General features: G+C 39.9%; 3 protein-coding genes across 7 annotated transcripts; all 3 read right to left on the bottom strand.

Moving 5' to 3' along the window:
* Window positions 1-4,118: 4,118 nt before the first annotated feature.
* LOC134874573 (sorting nexin-10A-like) lies at window positions 4,119-6,844 on the bottom strand. Of its 2 annotated transcripts, none has more exons than XM_063898622.1 (7): window positions 6,541-6,844; window positions 5,787-5,866; window positions 5,513-5,599; window positions 5,336-5,436; window positions 5,105-5,203; window positions 4,688-4,885; window positions 4,119-4,593 (listed from the first exon to the last, which is right to left on the bottom strand). In XM_063898622.1, exons 2-7 carry the CDS (start codon window positions 5,817-5,819, stop codon window positions 4,518-4,520), a joined length of 594 nt encoding a protein of 197 aa, XP_063754692.1. In that variant the 5' UTR covers window positions 5,820-5,866; window positions 6,541-6,844; the 3' UTR covers window positions 4,119-4,517. The 2 variants fall into 2 exon arrangements, with proteins under 2 accessions (XP_063754692.1, XP_063754693.1); XM_063898623.1 differs by having other exon boundaries at window positions 5,787-5,837.
* A 1,917-nt stretch (window positions 6,845-8,761) lies between these two features.
* snx10a (sorting nexin 10a) lies at window positions 8,762-11,490 on the bottom strand. Its single transcript, XM_063898617.1, has 7 exons — window positions 11,188-11,490; window positions 10,436-10,487; window positions 10,162-10,248; window positions 9,983-10,083; window positions 9,753-9,851; window positions 9,336-9,533; window positions 8,762-9,241 (listed from the first exon to the last, which is right to left on the bottom strand). Exons 2-7 carry the CDS (start codon window positions 10,466-10,468, stop codon window positions 9,166-9,168), a joined length of 594 nt encoding a protein of 197 aa, XP_063754687.1. The 5' UTR covers window positions 10,469-10,487; window positions 11,188-11,490; the 3' UTR covers window positions 8,762-9,165.
* Window positions 11,491-14,315: 2,825 nt separating this feature from the next.
* Window positions 14,316-17,031, bottom strand: cbx3a (chromobox homolog 3a (HP1 gamma homolog, Drosophila)). Of its 4 annotated transcripts, none has more exons than XM_063899896.1 (6): window positions 16,897-17,020; window positions 16,741-16,777; window positions 15,956-16,109; window positions 15,602-15,758; window positions 15,332-15,426; window positions 14,316-14,994 (listed from the first exon to the last, which is right to left on the bottom strand). In XM_063899896.1, coding segments are annotated over exons 2-6 (534 nt in total). In that variant the 5' UTR covers window positions 16,742-16,777; window positions 16,897-17,020; the 3' UTR covers window positions 14,316-14,867. The 4 variants fall into 4 exon arrangements, with proteins under 4 accessions (XP_063755966.1, XP_063755965.1, XP_063755967.1 ...); XM_063899895.1 differs by having other exon boundaries at window positions 16,741-16,807; window positions 16,897-17,013; XM_063899897.1 differs by lacking the exon at window positions 16,741-16,777 and having other exon boundaries at window positions 16,897-17,031.
* Window positions 17,032-17,269: the final 238 nt, after the last annotated feature.

Raw genomic sequence — 17,269 nt, 5'->3', positions numbered from 1 at the left:
AATAAACCAATAAAAAATGATTTAGGTGGCCTATAACATATTGAAATGAACCTGCTGGCAGAGATGCATTGTAAAGGTTGTCTAAATGATTACGGGAATGAAGATGGAGGTGAGTGAGCGCACGGTGAATGGGCAATTCCATCACCTGCTAAAATCAACCTATAGCTCAGAGTTCCCGTTTAATCTACGTCCCGATGCGCACTTTGTCAATTCTATTAGATCACGCTGTGTGTGGTATGAACACAGGCACGCACACACACACGGAGTGATGATGATAATGGTGAGCACCTCCCCAGGTGAAGTCTATTCAGTCACAGTGGGAACCATCTCAGACCTAATTATGCTTGGTTTGGTGTTTTAACTGTATTGATCAAAACGCTGAAACAAACGAGAAATGCTTATCAAGCTGGAAAAGAAGAGCCCTCAGGAGTTGTGCGTGTGTGTGTGAATGTGTGTGTTCTCCAAAGGAGTGAGTGAGAGTGATGGCATAGGTGTAAGAGGTGGTGAGATATTGGTGGTTATAAAAAAAATGCAATTCTGAGCTTATGAGCTATTAATTACAGCCTACGCTCCTTCACCCCTTTTTACCAGCCATAAGAATTACTGCCACACACATACACAACCATATATTTCGACACATATATGCTCACTTATGCAGGCCTCGGGATGTGCACAAACCAGACACACACATCCAGGATCATGCACACACTCGCACACACACACAAATTAGCTCGTCCATGGCAGCACTAAGTGTACAATACCCTGCTCTGATGAGCAAGCTCCCGTCGACCTTGGAACTCTCTGGAAAGACAATGCAAGGGGAGCCATGCTGCGAAAGGGAGGAGGTGGGGTGGTGGGAGTAGATAAGGTGGAGGGAGGGATGGAGAGAGGGAGACAATAAATGAGAGAAGGAGGGAGGGAAGGAGAAAGAGTGTGTAAGTGGTGCAGCTCAGTATAGGGCAGGAGGGCAGTGCTCCCTCCCTCCTCTCCATCTCGGCTCATCTCGAATGCAAATGTGGTTTCTATACGGTTCCTTTGTGCCGCTTCTAACTGCTCCAGAGAGAAGCAATTACAACTGCTCCATTCACTCAGAGAAGGAAAGACACGCATGGATAGAGAAGGGTAATTAATAAAGAGATAGGAGGGATGAAGGAGGAGGTGAACGCGTACCTGTGGAGGATCTTCAAGTAGGATTTGAGCGCTGTATTGATTGAAGTGGTAGTTTTGTTATCGACACACAAAGTCATCGATGCCAAAGCTGACCTGGCTCATGATTTCTGACCAACTACTCTATGAAAGGTCAAAGGTGAGAGGTCATTACATCACATGTGTTATGGGGAAAGTGTAATATTACTCTGTGGCGCTCACTCATTATTCTCAGTCGTTATTTCCCCAATCACTGTTTCAGGGCGCTGAACCTCGCAGAATTTATTGAATCAAAAGGAGTCCATCTAGATATGACATCACCCTCCATTCCTCTCCATCTTCCTGCAGACGGATAGTTCTAGTGCCAGTGCCATATCCTATTGCAGTCACAGTGGCCGGGCAAGGAATGGTGGGTGTTTTTATGGCAGTCATTTGGGCCGCTAATATGTCATCTCCATTAGCCGACTTTTAACACTCGCAGATAGATGGCCCTGTGACATTTATCTGCGCACGGGTCGTATTTTAGCTGTTAAATGGCTGCCGATGTGCAGAGTGCGTGCAAAATGAGTGTGTGTGTTTTAGGCGTGCAATGGTGGGGTTGGGGAAGGAGAGGGAAATGCATTGACTTTTAATGATGCTCTATGCAATAGCACTTTAGAGGTAATAATCACAAATACAATGCAAGTCATCACCTTTGACCCCTCCTCTCGCCCGGCGGAAAAAGAGAAAGTAGGGAGGAAGAGGAGCCGGCTGTGAGGTTGAGACATCTTCCTCCTCAACAGTTGGATAGCTGAGGTACAGTGAGCCGGGGCACGCAGCGTCAGCAAAAAAACTACAAAAGGGAACAGCTAATTAACTTAGCGGTCTTTAGAGAGATGATGAGGGTTGAGGGAGAGAGGTATATGGAGGGAAATAAAGAGAGAGTTAAGAGGAAAGGTGGGGGAGAGACTCTATGGGTGCAAAATAAGCACAGGGCCAGGGTGAGAGTTACACAAGATAATTGCTCATATGGATTTTACCATTGTTGGCTTTTGTGGGGTCAAGGAGGTGAAGCCATTCCCCGCGGTCGCTTCAGGTGAAAGTCCAAATGAGCTAATAATTTAGACTCATAAACTAATGCTAATATTGAGGCCCAAGACACATATTGAAAAGCATTAGAAAAGATTCCTACCGTAAAACCAGCTGTAAATATGATATACCATCTTGTCATTTAACTCGTCACATACAGCTGAACCTTACCCCCGCTCATAAAAGTACCCTCCACCCCGCTGCATCAAAAAACGGAGAATATGTTCCGTGTCATTTTATGTGTTGTCTACAGCAGCTCGTTCACCTGTCCAGAAGCATTGAAGTTGACTAATGTGACAGAAAATTAACAATTAAAAATATCATAGGCTCAGAGCCACCGCAACGTGGACCGTTCACAACTCAGTGGACACCCTAATTGCTTTGAAACACAATTGGGTTTGGGCTTTGTTTGGTGTTTTGGAGGTATGAAGCGCATCAATGCACATTGGAAATTGAGTTATAAATTACAAAGATGAAAGAGACATGTACGGTGAATACTCAATATCCAAATGCAAGATTTTCTCCGCTACACATAGGCAGATGGGTGCATGTACACACACAAAAACACAAGATGCCACCAACTTGAGGTTGCATTTAATTTTGTCTGAAAATTGACTGGCTCTGAACCAAGCAGTGAATGCGTTTGTGTGTGTGTGTGTCGTGCTGTATGGCTGTCATGGGGTACGTTGATAAGGTCAACCTTAACAGCAAACAGAGACGAGAGCTCCAACCACAAACCACTGGGACTGAGGAAATGACAGGGGATGAGGAAAAGAGAAAATGTTCATTCATCCACAGCTTTCCCAACAGTGTATACGTGTTTGTGCTCACAGCTGTCAGTGTGTTTTCACGTGTCTGGGTCTGTGTTTGCCGTATGAATACAGCTCAGTGGCTGCGGTGTGAAGTCACTGACAGCTTCATTATGGCTAGTGCGCAAAGGGAGACAGCACCATCCAGGGGAAGGAGAGAAGAGGACAGAGACAGGGGACAGGCCAGGTTTACTGTTGGACCAGCCCATATCAGTCCAGCAGTTGGTAGGGGGTGGGGGTGAGGACAGCTGCTGTCTCCTTTAATGAGCCTTCGCTTCTTTCATCAGCTTTCAATTTACAGGGCTGTCCTGCACTCTTGCACTGCCCCCCCATCTCAACCCTGTAACACACACACACACAGTATGAGGCTGTCTTGTTTCTTGCAGGTGATTCCCAAGAGTAGTATGTAATAGTTGAATTAATTTGCTGTCTTACTTTAATTAGACCACCTCACCTGGGACAGGAATGACACAGGGATGAAATGTGACCAGCGCCTCTTTCAATATCACAACACTGAAGAAGTTTAAAATCCAACTGGTAGATATGGTGCATTAACACCTTGAATAAAGATCACGATTGCAGGTTGGAAAATAGATTAGTTTGTTATACAGTCAGTTTAATGGATACACTAGAGAACTCTTGCCTTAATAAAGGTTGCATGTTTAGTTTTGGTTTTAAAAAGGACAGGCCTTTTTTAGAGTGGTCTCTTAATTTTTTCCGGAGCTGTATATAAAAACACACATCTTACTAAAACCTTTTTTAGGGTTTAGTAGTCACATTTTCACCGTCTCAAAAAAAGGACAGATAGTTTTGCAGAGTGCGTTTGGAATGTGTTAAATCCTGAAAAACTTAATGTTGAACTCAAGTGCATCAACTATGCCATTAAGAGAACAATATCATAACACCAATTTTCAGCACAAAACCAACTAGTGTAAATCAAGTTGCAGACTTGTAACCCCCTGCTGTATTTAACTCAGAGGCATTGAGGTCCTATGATGTCTACACTCCCTCTACTGGGCTCTAACAATACAGCACAAACGAGTGATGGGACAAATTCAATAAGATTGTCAATGAATATGAAGCAAGACCTTTTTACCTCAAAAAGACAATTTATTCATCCATTAATACATCATAAAAGTATTCAAATATTTTTCTAAAAATCCTAGTCTACAGTTCAAAACTCATCCCTTGCCAACATAGGTAGAGCTTCAGTGCAGATAAAAATATACATAGGAAATAGTTAAGAAACCACAATTAATGTGCAGGTTTACTATACATTTTTAAAAACATAATTTCTTCTTTTAAATACACACTAAATTAAATGACCATGGGAATGCTTAAAAAAAAAAAGCACAATAATAAAACAGCAACTAACCAAGGTGAATACTGAAGTAGTTTGAAAAGAAAGAGCTCCATGGAGGATCACAAACAGATCAAGCACTGCTGCTGTTGACAAGTGGGGTGGAGACACTGAAACACAGCTGAGAGATTTTGTCATGACTCTGAGAAGGGGACAGGGGTCCCTCGCTCTGGAGTGTCCACACTGTGGTAACCTGTTGAAGAAGAGCTGCTGTGGGAGGAAAAGTGATGAAGGGGTCAATTTAGCGTCAGACAGTGAAAACTATTCTTTAAAAATATGTAAACTTTTCTGTCCAAGCCTTTACCTTTCACAGTCAGAGTCACAGGAGGCCACCTTGTCCTCCAAGCTGCCGATGAAGCTGCTGTTGCATTGCTGTATTGCTTCTGCCACCGTGTACCTTGTCTTACCACTCGCACACCTTTCTATCCTTGTGATGCTGAGGTCTGACTGGAGGAACAGATGGAGCCGGCTGTCCGACAGCAACAAAGGGTTTTGAAAAATGCTAAAGGAGGAAGGATATTCATGGCACAATGTTAAGCAGTGAATGCAGACATTTAAAAAAAAAAAGTTTAAATATAATGAGGTAAGGTCACCTTCAACAGGGCCATTGATTTCAGCAGATTAATTCTTAACAGCCTTTGAAAAGGGTCGGCGTAAAAGCATATCTCTACATGGCAGTCTTATAATTTGATCGCTGCCATTGCTTTAGCAAGCAACTCACCTTTGTAAAAACTCCTCAAAGCCCTTCATCCTCTGTGCAACCTGTTCCGGGTTCTTTGAACTGAAGAAGGGGTTCCACGATGGCAACTTGGGCAACTCTCTGTACAGAATAACAAAACCCCCAAAGATGCTTAGCGAAACCCATTGAATGTCAAATAAAAACAATTTATATAATTTTTAAAAAAAAGGATCATACTGTGTAAATCATAGTTACAAAATTGGTTTAACATACATGATCAGAGCGTTCTGTTCCAGACAATGTCGCAGCCAAACAAACTCACTGTATCGGCGCCTTACACATGAAGACTTTTTTCGAAAGCACATGCTATTGGTCTGAAAAAACAAAACAAATCAATACTTTTATCACATAGTTGAAATACCATTAAGAAATTCTCCGAAATGTACTTACATGCAAGCAGATCTCATAGTCAACATGTGTGTGCCAAAGGTCTTCTTTTAGGAGCCTGGGATCTTGAACACAGATGCTGATTAGGTCCTATAAAATTCAAAAATGATTCTGTTACACATTGTAAAGATGTATACATTTGAAATAAAACACAAGATGAGCTTCAGCAAAGTTGTATTTAACTTATTCTCAATTTTTGGAGGTTATCAAAATGTCAAACGACTTGCGCCACAGATTCAGCAAGAGAAAGTGTGAATGAGTATGCTGAAGCACTTACAGAGTTTGACCGATTTTCCAGCATACTTTCCATGGCAGGTACAAAAAAACCCTTAAAAACAAAGAGAAATAGAGAAAAGTCTGTTTTAATTAGGGAGTGTTTTAGTACAAACAAATCATTTCCTGTGGTAAGCCATGAGTGTGAACATTAAAATAAAAAACATCTTCTCAACATCTGATCTAAATTTGGCAATTTATACTTTAGGGCCTCAAAGTGCAAACATTTGGAGAGGTTTTGGTGTGTTTGTCCCCCCCAAACACACCAAAACTTTCATTCAAATCTGCTCAAGAAAACCAATTAAGCCCACACAATAGCCTCAGGAAAAATGGGGTCTACAGGGTGCTTACTCAAAGTAAAATCTCATTGGAGCAACTTGTTTTTCTTTTTCAGCCACTATGCTTATATAACAGCAGATTATTTTTGCTACAGTGCAGGAAAGCTCTGTATTATTCTATTTCAAACCCTGATCCAGGAAAAGTAGGGCTAAAAAGATGCTCTAACATCTGCAGAACCACATGCCATGTGCCACCAATGCATTTAAAGCGATCATGTTTTTGTTTTTGTTTTTTTAAATAGCACATTATTTCAAGCAAACGGGAACATTATAATTACCCCACTAAATTTAGGCATTGACATTATTTTAGGGACATTGCGTTTTTTCTTAACTTTTGGAGAAACCCGTTATAGGATAAACTAAAATAAAAATCTGCAACACTTTGATTTAACTTTAATCCCAATATGTTTTGTATCCTACCTTTCCGGTTCACTTCCCAAGCTGTAATCCGGTGGTAAAGTACCAAAAGGAGCAGCTCAGTAGGGTGGCTTGAGGTTTAGCACTGCCTGGACTGAACTGCTGCTTATACAAACTGCTGAGTGCGAGTTTTTCTTCGATGTTGTTCACTTCTTTTCCTGTTCGCCCTATAGTTATAAAATATACATTCAATAAAAGGTGGTAAAAAAATAAATGGCGATGACGTTACTAAACCACACACAGGGAGAATGAAATCCCTCTTGTATGAGATGTGCTCGCCAAATGGTCAGCGCTCACCTGTCTCTAATGACGTGATGAAATCAGTTTAAATGGTTTCACCTGGTGGGAGGAGCCTAAGGCACGCAGTGGAAACTAACGAGAGCATTTAAAAGCAATAAAGGTATTGTCTGGGACGTATTGATAACATCCACCATCAATACAATTTAGGTACCATTACCAGAGGTAATAACAACATATTTGAAGTGATAATTGCGGTCAGTGAATTCCTTCTTCAAACCAAGTTTTAATAACGAGTGCAGGGACAACCAAAACAAAAGATGATGTCTCCTCTGTCATTCAGTCTCTCTCATTATAAAGTTATCATGTTTATTATGTATTTGTATATGCAGTAAAAATCTCATATGTCATAGGCTCAGAGCCACCGCAACGTGGACCGTTCACAACTCAGTGGACACCCTAATTGCTTTGAAACACAATTGGGTTTGGGCTTTGTTTGGTGTTTTGGAGGTATGAAGCGCATCAATGCACATTGGAAATTGAGTTATAAATTACAAAGATGAAAGAGACATGTACGGTGAATACTCAATATCCAAATGCAAGATTTTCTCCGCTACACATAGGCAGATGGGTGCATGTACACACACAAAAACACAAGATGCCACCAACTTGAGGTTGCATTTAATTTTGTCTGAAAATTGACTGGCTCTGAACCAAGCAGTGAATGCGTTTGTGTGTGTGTGTGTCGTGCTGTATGGCTGTCATGGGGTACGTTGATAAGGTCAACCTTAACAGCAAACAGAGACGAGAGCTCCAACCACAAACCACTGGGACTGAGGAAATGACAGGGGATGAGGAAAAGAGAAAATGTTCATTCATCCACAGCTTTCCCAACAGTGTATACGTGTTTGTGCTCACAGCTGTCAGTGTGTTTTCACGTGTCTGGGTCTGTGTTTGCCGTATGAATACAGCTCAGTGGCTGCGGTGTGAAGTCACTGACAGCTTCATTATGGCTAGTGCGCAAAGGGAGACAGCACCATCCAGGGGAAGGAGAGAAGAGGACAGAGACAGGGGACAGGCCAGGTTTACTGTTGGACCAGCCCATATCAGTCCAGCAGTTGGTAGGGGGTGGGGGTGAGGACAGCTGCTGTCTCCTTTAATGAGCCTTCGCTTCTTTCATCAGCTTTCAATTTACAGGGCTGTCCTGCACTCTTGCACTGCCCCCCCATCTCAACCCTGTAACACACACACACACACAGTATGAGGCTGTCTTGTTTCTTGCAGGTGATTCCCAAGAGTAGTATGTAATAGTTGAATTAATTTGCTGTCTTACTTTAATTAGACCACCTCACCTGGGACAGGAATGACACAGGGATGAAATGTGACCAGCGCCTCTTTCAATATCACAACACTGAAGAAGTTTAAAATCCAACTGGTAGATATGGTGCATTAACACCTTGAATAAAGATCACGATTGCAGGTTGGAAAATAGATTAGTTTGTTATACAGTCAGTTTAATGGATACACTAGAGAACTCTTGCCTTAATAAAGGTTGCATGTTTAGTTTTGGTTTTAAAAAGGACAGGCCTTTTTTAGAGTGGTCTCTTAATTTTTTCCGGAGCTGTATATAAAAACACACATCTTACTAAAACCTTTTTTAGGGTTTAGTAGTCACATTTTCACCGTCTCAAAAAAAGGACAGATAGTTTTGCAGAGTGCGTTTGGAATGTGTTAAATCCTGAAAAACTTAATGTTGAACTCAAGTGCATCAACTATGCCATTAAGAGAACAATATCATAACACCAATTTTCAGCACAAAACCAACTAGTGTAAATCAAGTTGCAGACTTGTAACCCCCTGCTGTATTTAACTCAGAGGCATTGAGGTCCTATGATGTCTACACTCCCTCTACTGGGCTCTAACAATACAGCACAAACGAGTGATGGGACAAATTCAATAAGATTGTCAATGAATATGAAGCAAGACCTTTTTACCTCAAAAAGACAATTTATTCATCCATTAATACATCATAAAAGTATTCAAATATTTTTCTAAAAATCCTAGTCTACAGTTCAAAACTCATCCCTTGCCAACATAGGTAGAGCTTCAGTGCAGATAAAAATATACATAGGAAATAGTTAAGAAACCACAATTAATGTGCAGGTTTACTATACATTTTTAAAAACATAATTTCTTCTTTTAAATACACACTAAATTAAATGACCATGGGAATGCTTAAAAAAAAAAGCACAATAATAAAACAGCAACTAACCAAGGTGAATACTGAAGTAGTTTGAAAAGAAAGAGCTCCATGGAGGATCACAAACAGATCAAGCACTGCTGCTGTTGACAAGTGGGGTGGAGACACTGAAACACAGCTGAGAGATTTTGTCATGACTCTGAGAAGGGGACAGGGGTCCCTCGCTCTGGAGTGTCCACACTGTGGTAACCTGTTGAAGAAGAGCTGCTGTGGGAGGAAAAGTGATGAAGGGGTCAATTTAGCGTCAGACAGTGAAAACTATTCTTTAAAAATATGTAAACTTTTCTGTCCAAGCCTTTACCTTTCACAGTCAGAGTCACAGGAGGCCACCTTGTCCTCCAAGCTGCCGATGAAGCTGCTGTTGCATTGCTGTATTGCTTCTGCCACCGTGTACCTTGTCTTACCACTCGCACACCTTTCTATCCTTGTGATGCTGAGGTCTGACTGGAGGAACAGATGGAGCCGGCTGTCCGACAGCAACAAAGGGTTTTGAAAAATGCTAAAGGAGGAAGGATATTCATGGCACAATGTTAAGCAGTGAATGCAGACATTTAAAAAAAAAAAGTTTAAATATAATGAGGTAAGGTCACCTTCAACAGGGCCATTGATTTCAGCAGATTAATTCTTAACAGCCTTTGAAAAGGGTCGGCGTAAAAGCATATCTCTACATGGCAGTCTTATAATTTGATCGCTGCCATTGCTTTAGCAAGCAACTCACCTTTGTAAAAACTCCTCAAAGCCCTTCATCCTCTGTGCAACCTGTTCCGGGTTCTTTGAACTGAAGAAGGGGTTCCACGATGGCAACTTGGGCAACTCTCTGTACAGAATAACAAAACCCCCAAAGATGCTTAGCGAAACCCATTGAATGTCAAATAAAAACAATTTATATAATTTTTAAAAAAAGGATCATACTGTGTAAATCATAGTTACAAAATTGGTTTAACATACATGATCAGAGCGTTCTGTTCCAGACAATGTCGCAGCCAAACAAACTCACTGTATCGGCGCCTTACACATGAAGACTTTTTTCGAAAGCACATGCTATTGGTCTGAAAAATAACAAAACAAATCAATACTTTTATCACATAGTTGAAATACCATTAAGAAATTCTCCGAAATGTACTTACATGCAAGCAGATCTCATAGTCAACATGTGTGTGCCAAAGGTCTTCTTTTAGGAGCCTGGGATCTTGAACACAGATGCTGATTAGGTCCTATAAAATTCAAAAATGATTCTGTTACACATTGTAAAGATGTATACATTTGAAATAAAACACAAGATGAGCTTCAGCAAAGTTGTATTTAACTTATTCTCAATTTTTGGAGGTTATCAAAATGTCAAACGACTTGCGCCACAGATTCAGCAAGAGAAAGTGTGAATGAGTATGCTGAAGCACTTACAGAGTTTGACCGATTTTCCAGCATACTTTCCATGGCAGGTACAAAAAAAACCCTTAAAAACAAAGAGAATAGAGAAAAGTCTGTTTTAATTAGGGAGTGTTTTAGTACAAACAAATCATTTCCTGTGGTAAGCCATGAGTGTGAACATTAAAATAAAAAACATCTTCTCAACATCTGATCTAAATTTGGCAATTTATACTTTAGGGCCTCAAAGTGCAAACATTTGGAGAGGTTTTGGTGTGTTTGTCCCCCCCAAACACACCAAAACTTTCATTCAAATCTGCTCAAGAAAACCAATTAAGCCCACACAATAGCCTCAGGAAAAATGGGGTCTACAGGGTGCTTACTCAAAGTAAAATCTCATTGGAGCAACTTGTTTTTCTTTTTCAGCCACTATGCTTATATAACAGCAGATTATTTTTGCTACAGTGCAGGAAAGCTCTGTATTATTCTATTTCAAACCCTGATCCAGGAAAAGTAGGGCTAAAAGATGCTCTAACATCTGCAGAACCACATGCCATGTGCCACCAATGCATTTAAAGCGATCATGTTTTTGTTTTGTTTTTTTAAATAGCACATTATTTCAAGCAAACGGGAACATTATAATTACCCCACTAAGTTTAGGCATTGACATTATTTTAGGGACATTGCGTTTTTTCTTAACTTTTGGAGAAACCCGTTATAGGATAAACTAAAATAAAAATCTGCAACACTTTGATTTAACTTTAATCCCAATATGTTTTGTATCCTACCTTTCCGGTTCACTTCCCAAGCTGTAATCCGGTGGTAAAGTACCAAAAGGAGCAGCTCAGTAGGGTGGCTTGAGGTTTAGCACTGCCTGGACTGAACTGCTGCTTATACAAACTGCTGAGTGCGAGTTTTTCTTCGATGTTGTTCACTTCTTTTCCTGTTCGCCCTATAGTTATAAAATATACATTCAATAAAAGGTGGTAAAAAAATAAATGGCGATGACGTTACTAAACCACACACAGGGAGAATGAAATCCCTCTTGTATGAGATGTGCTCGCCAAATGGTCAGCGCTCACCTGTCTCTAATGACGTGATGAAATCAGTTTAAATGGTTTCACCTGGTGGGAGGAGCCTAAGGCACGCAGTGGAAACTAACGAGAGCATTTAAAAGCAATAAAGGTATTGTCTGGGACGTATTGATAACATCCACCATCAATACAATTTAGGTACCATTACCAGAGGTAATAACAACATATTTGAAGTGATAATTGCGGTCAGTGAATTCCTTCTTCAAACCAAGTTTTAATAACGAGTGCAGGGACAACCAAAACAAAAGATGATGTCTCCTCTGTCATTCAGTCTCTCTCATTATAAAGTTATCATGTTTATTATGTATTTGTATATGCAGTAAAAATCTTACCTGCAGGTGCAGACACCAAATGTATACTTAAAAAAATATACTTCATGTGCTTTATTTTTTATTAAAACTATTCACGACCTACTGTGAATTCATTTGTTTCTAATTACTTCATATTGTTATCTGTTTCTGTTTTAAGAAGTGCTTTTTAAAAATGAAATCCTTCAGTTGCAGCCTATGATGATTAAACAGGAAGTTGTTTAGCATAGGTAACATTTTACAAAATAACTTAAATGTTCATGCATAGAAACATTTGAAACATCTATTTGCTAACTCATTTTTGATGTCCATGAGTCATGAATCCTGCTATTGCCCTCATTATGGGTTGAATTTTCCTTACAGACACAATAGCTGGTGCTCTCACTACTGCTGTCCAACTTTCCATTGAGTGACACCCACAACAATTAAACTCACATCCAACTATAAGAGAATATAAGAATAAGTTGTGTGGTGACAACTCCTTGCTGCCCATGACTTGAAGAGTTAAATATGCATTAACAAAGTGTAGTTCAGGTCATCCATAACAGTAAGAAAATACGGTTTTTAGTACATTCATCAGCCTGGAATATGTGGCTGGGACAGGGAGGCAAACATTCCCCATAGAAAAAAAACAAACTGAAATAAAGCACAGACCTTAAGCTTATTTAACACCAAAGCATTATGGTAATTATATCTAACACCTAGGAAAATCAGATACAACATCTACATTGGTCGATTTTTTTTTTACCAGTCACTTTTACTCATTCATTGAGTTGGATATTTCAAAGTTACTGATAAGAATAATCCTCTAAATATAGATAATTCTCTGCATTACTATCACACTGAAAATAATACTGTTACCATTAGTGCACTGAAATTGCCTAAAATGACAATTTAGATTTAAGAAAATAATCAAAATGTCTTACCAAAGTCCTCAGGAGTAAATTATAATATCCTATCCAACCTAGAAGTGAAGGAAAACACAACTAGTGGGCCAAGGCTCATATAAATACCCTTCAACCTCATTATGGTCTGCCCATTTGCATATAAAGGGCTCTTTATCTTTGGTCAGGTCAGCAGAATGAAAGGCCTCTCTCACTGCAGGAAAAAGTTCTTTGTTTTAATCTTAGAGATAATCAGATGGGTTTCCAAAACTGCTGAAGAAGTGAACTTTCTCCTTGATCCGGACTATAGACAACCGTCATGGGCTGTACAAAAAAAGCGTCAGATAGCATTCTGGGGAACACAAAGTCCTTCCGTTCACTCATGAGATCTTAAAATCATATATTTTACTGAACTTAAACATCCCATATGTATCTTAACTCTTCAGCTTTAACCTGATTTTTATACAGCGACGTTAACAATTCACAGCTATATTTTCAGAAATTGTTCCATTACAAGCGCATGATCACGGGTTTTATTGTTGAGCATATAAAGGTGTGTCTTGTAAACTAGTATCTGAGGATTTAACATTAGCATACAAGTGATGTCTGTGCTTCACTGATTGGAGATGTGACTTAATCAAAATATTCTAGTAAAAGATGTCCCATTAGTTTTAACTCTTTTGCTACATTTTAAATAAAAGATTTTTATACAAACCTGCCACCATTCTGCTGTCCACCTTTCATGTGGGGTTCATAATCGTTTCCTGATAGTATTCACAATTGCAGAATTAGCTTCCAATCAAAATGTTTGGAAGACACCCCTGTCACTTTCTGTTTAGTGTCATTAGTGATTTTCTACATAAAACCAAAAAACATGTGGATTTTTAGGAACATTTTTACACTAGTGCCCAAAGGTCCAAAGTCCAACTCCTATGCCCTAATGCTAGTCATGAGACTGTTCTCCACACTGCTGGATGCATGCCGTGTGGCCACATTGGCCCGAGAGATATACTGATGGAAGTCAGATGTTTGTTAAAGGTAGAACTGCAGTCTGCACCCTGTATTGGCAGGGGTTGAAATGGAAAGAAGTGAGAGATGCATTAAGTGGAATTAAAGTATGCAACTTCTCAAATCTGTGCTGAAGTACTGTATAGGAGTATGTGTATGCAGACTCAGATTCAGTAGAGGAGTTAAATGAGGACATCTCCATTGAAAAATGACTACTTGTACATTACATCATGTTGTTTCAGTAAGTAAACAGGGTACATGTCCATGTCTAGTATGCATACTTTGTTTGGACCCTTGAGTTGTCTCCACAGTGATAAACAAGTGACCTGTCATGCACACATGGGGTCATACATTCTTTGTGGTCAGCTGAATAATAAAGTAATAACTGTGTAAACAACTTTCATTACATTTAGTGGCATCAAGGCAAGGATTTAAATTGATACCTCATGAAAACATTAACCAAATCTTAGGGTTTCAAATGATACATGTACAATGTTACCTCTTATTTGTCTGCATTTGCAGTTTTCCCAAAAATATACTTGATCAAAGCCTTTGGGAAAAAGTTGCAAAGGTTAAAATGAACATTTATAGGTAAATCAGCTCATGTATTTTATTTAGCCAATTCTTAAATAAATGTTTATTTGGAAACAATAAGCAGTGACATTTTCGTCACGTAAAACCTTTATTTGAATGCTGAACCAATAAGATTTAGAGACGGTATACAAAATGCACTGTTGAACAAAACGTTTACACTATTGTTAAAAACAGAAACAAAAACCAGAATGTTATGTTATTGAGATGGGTTATAGACCTGGTGGTTGACCCCTTAACAGACCAAAGTAACAATTTAGAATATACAAATGTCGTCAGGTATGAATTTGGGCAGTGGTGGGTTCAATCAAATGATATACGGCCTTTGCACTAATCAGTATATGACATACCGGAAGACTTTTGTCATTATGTCATCACACCCTGCGCTCTTTCAAACAGTTCATCATTATCATTTACAAGACATATCTCTCCTCAACAGCCATACAATGAATGCGAAGGCTGAAACATTTTGAAAAAAAAAAAAAATCACTAAAATAGCTAAAAACTACAAAGGCAAGCGGAGGGAGAACATTCAGTCCTGAGGAAAAGGGTGCAGTTGGTGCAAAGAGACCAGAGGACAGCACTACTGAGCCTCATCCTCTGGACAGGAGTGCCATGTCAGCCTCTCCTCATAAAAGGAAATGACCACCTGAGGGCAGCGAGTGTTGGCCTCACGGGCCGGGACCAGATCTGCTTCATCTGAGTCTTTCCTAAGGAAAAGGAAAAAAGGGGAGAAAAATATTTCAGTAAATGTGGTCTCTCGTTTACAACACATTTTCTCACCTCAGGTTAAATGTTAATTAAACTGTAACAGCAACATTACTGGGCTGAATGTATATGTTAGTTACCGCTGAGAGATATGACGGAGCAGGAGTAATATAACCAAAGATATTGGGTTTACTAACGGCAATATTAATTGTTTAAAGTGCATAAAACGACTACAAACTGGCAACTCAAAGTGAACACCCTGGTTCCCAAGACCAGTCGGACTAAGCTCCCTCCTCACTGAGGATAAAGAAACAGGATTTTTCCTTTTTCTGTACTCACCATTTCATCAAAAACATTAACTCCCCGCTACTGTCTGTTGCGCCAATGATCCGTTCTGGGTCGAGGTTTCTGGAAAATCCACGTGGTTTCTCAGCCTATAAACATTGATAACAGATGCATTATTCATTTGGAAATGCTGTAAACACCAAGATAATGTTTACATGTGATATCTTAATAACATTTGTCCGATTCGGAAAAAATGAACCTCAAACAATTGGTGTTGTATCTCATGTAGGTTTGAATGGCACATGAAACGGTCAGTGAACTCACCACATCTTTCTTTTTGGCTTCTGACTCTGACTCATCTGTTGATAACTTCCGCTTAACTGGAGCAGGCTTCTCTTTAACATTCTTCTGTGCTTCCAGGAATGCTGTGATCAGCTCTGGACAATCAAGGTTCTCCTCTGGCTCCCAGGTATTGTCAGCCCTAAATAAGCAGGGAGACGGTCACCATTTGCTCACCACCTCCATGCATTTCCACACAGATGCAAACATAGTAATCTAACTTTCAAAACAGAAGAGGTTATTCATGCAACCCAGATAACTAAAGGCAAAAGCATAGCACGACCCCATACCAGGGAAGCACTTGCAGCTCAGCAGGGGGCAGGGTCCCAGGCAACTCACTCTGTAAATCCTTTCCACTTCAGAAAGAACTCAACTTTCCCGTTGACAAGACGCTGGTCCAGCACTTTTTCCACAACAAACTCATCAGGCTCTTCCTGCGTGTCCTGAGCATCCTTCTTGCCCTTGGTATTCTGCTTCTTCCCCATGTTGTTCACTAGAAAAAATAATGCGTGTAATAACTGCTAAAATGGTTGCAGTGTCAGCTCAATTCACAAGCTACTGCTGTAATTCACAAGAGATGAACCAACATTCTCCAAATAAGATGAAGTGGCCATAAACTAAATCTTTGTACTTACGGTGGCCAGTATAACTATGAAGTAGCATTTCTATGCAAAGTCAGGTTAACGTTACAACAATACCACAACCACAATGCAAAGCTAGCAAAATCATAACATAACACCATGTAGGTTAGCCTACGTGCTAATTGTAGCTAATAATATTGCAGGCCTTGGACGTAGGGATGGCTTTACTGTGCCATCTGCAATGCAATGTTTATTCCGTTACATATTATGAAGAAATAACCTTAGAGAGTTGTGTTGTTTTTGACTTTTCATTAGTAAATTACAGTTAAGGTTACGCTAAGATACAAATGCTCAAGGCCCGAGTAAAAAACAAAATCCAGAAAGAGACACTTTTACTTTTAGCTAGCTGACATGAATGAGGCTTAACCAAAAACACTGCGAGGTACTGTGATATACGTTGGCACAAAATAAAAACGTAAGCAGGTTTAAACAGTATATCAAAGCTAGCTAATATTATTGGGGTAACGTAACGTTATATCTCACTTTCTGTGCAAGCTGCGTTGCCTGCTTCACGGTCCGACTTGCAAAAGAAAAGCTATCGTTAGCTTGCCTGTTTCAATCGAATGAAAAAAATTACGCCACGTGTTGCATGATGGAGTGATGCAGCGTATGAAAAATGAATTACTTCTGCATACGCACCCTTAAAACAAAGAGGAACTGCTTCAGTAATACCTCCGTACCACGCGGTCACAACCTTCGCTTTATGTCTTTTATGTAGCAGCAGTACTACCAGGCGCCAAAAGCAAGTCGTAGGTTTTCTACGGAAGCCTATAAGGAAACGCGTTTCGTTCTTCTATCTTCACGTACCTTTGTCTTCTCCTCGTGGGGTGGGTAGGTGCCATTAAGTCCTCCGCCCATCACAGGCTATGGCAAAACAAGGAAGTGTTTAACAGGCAAGGTGAATAACTACTACAACATAAAGTGAGGGCTTATATCAAAAAGCATTACGAGCTAATCCGTGCTGTGTATAGGAGGGGATTGTGCTACTAAAACAGTAACACAAGATTGAAAC

This window comes from Eleginops maclovinus, chromosome 13, assembly GCF_036324505.1.
Source record: "Eleginops maclovinus isolate JMC-PN-2008 ecotype Puerto Natales chromosome 13, JC_Emac_rtc_rv5, whole genome shotgun sequence".
NCBI classification, from domain to species: domain Eukaryota; kingdom Metazoa; phylum Chordata; class Actinopteri; order Perciformes; family Eleginopidae; genus Eleginops; species Eleginops maclovinus.
The sequence above is the reverse complement of the archived record's forward strand: the minus strand, read 5'-3'. Positions and strand labels throughout refer to the sequence as shown.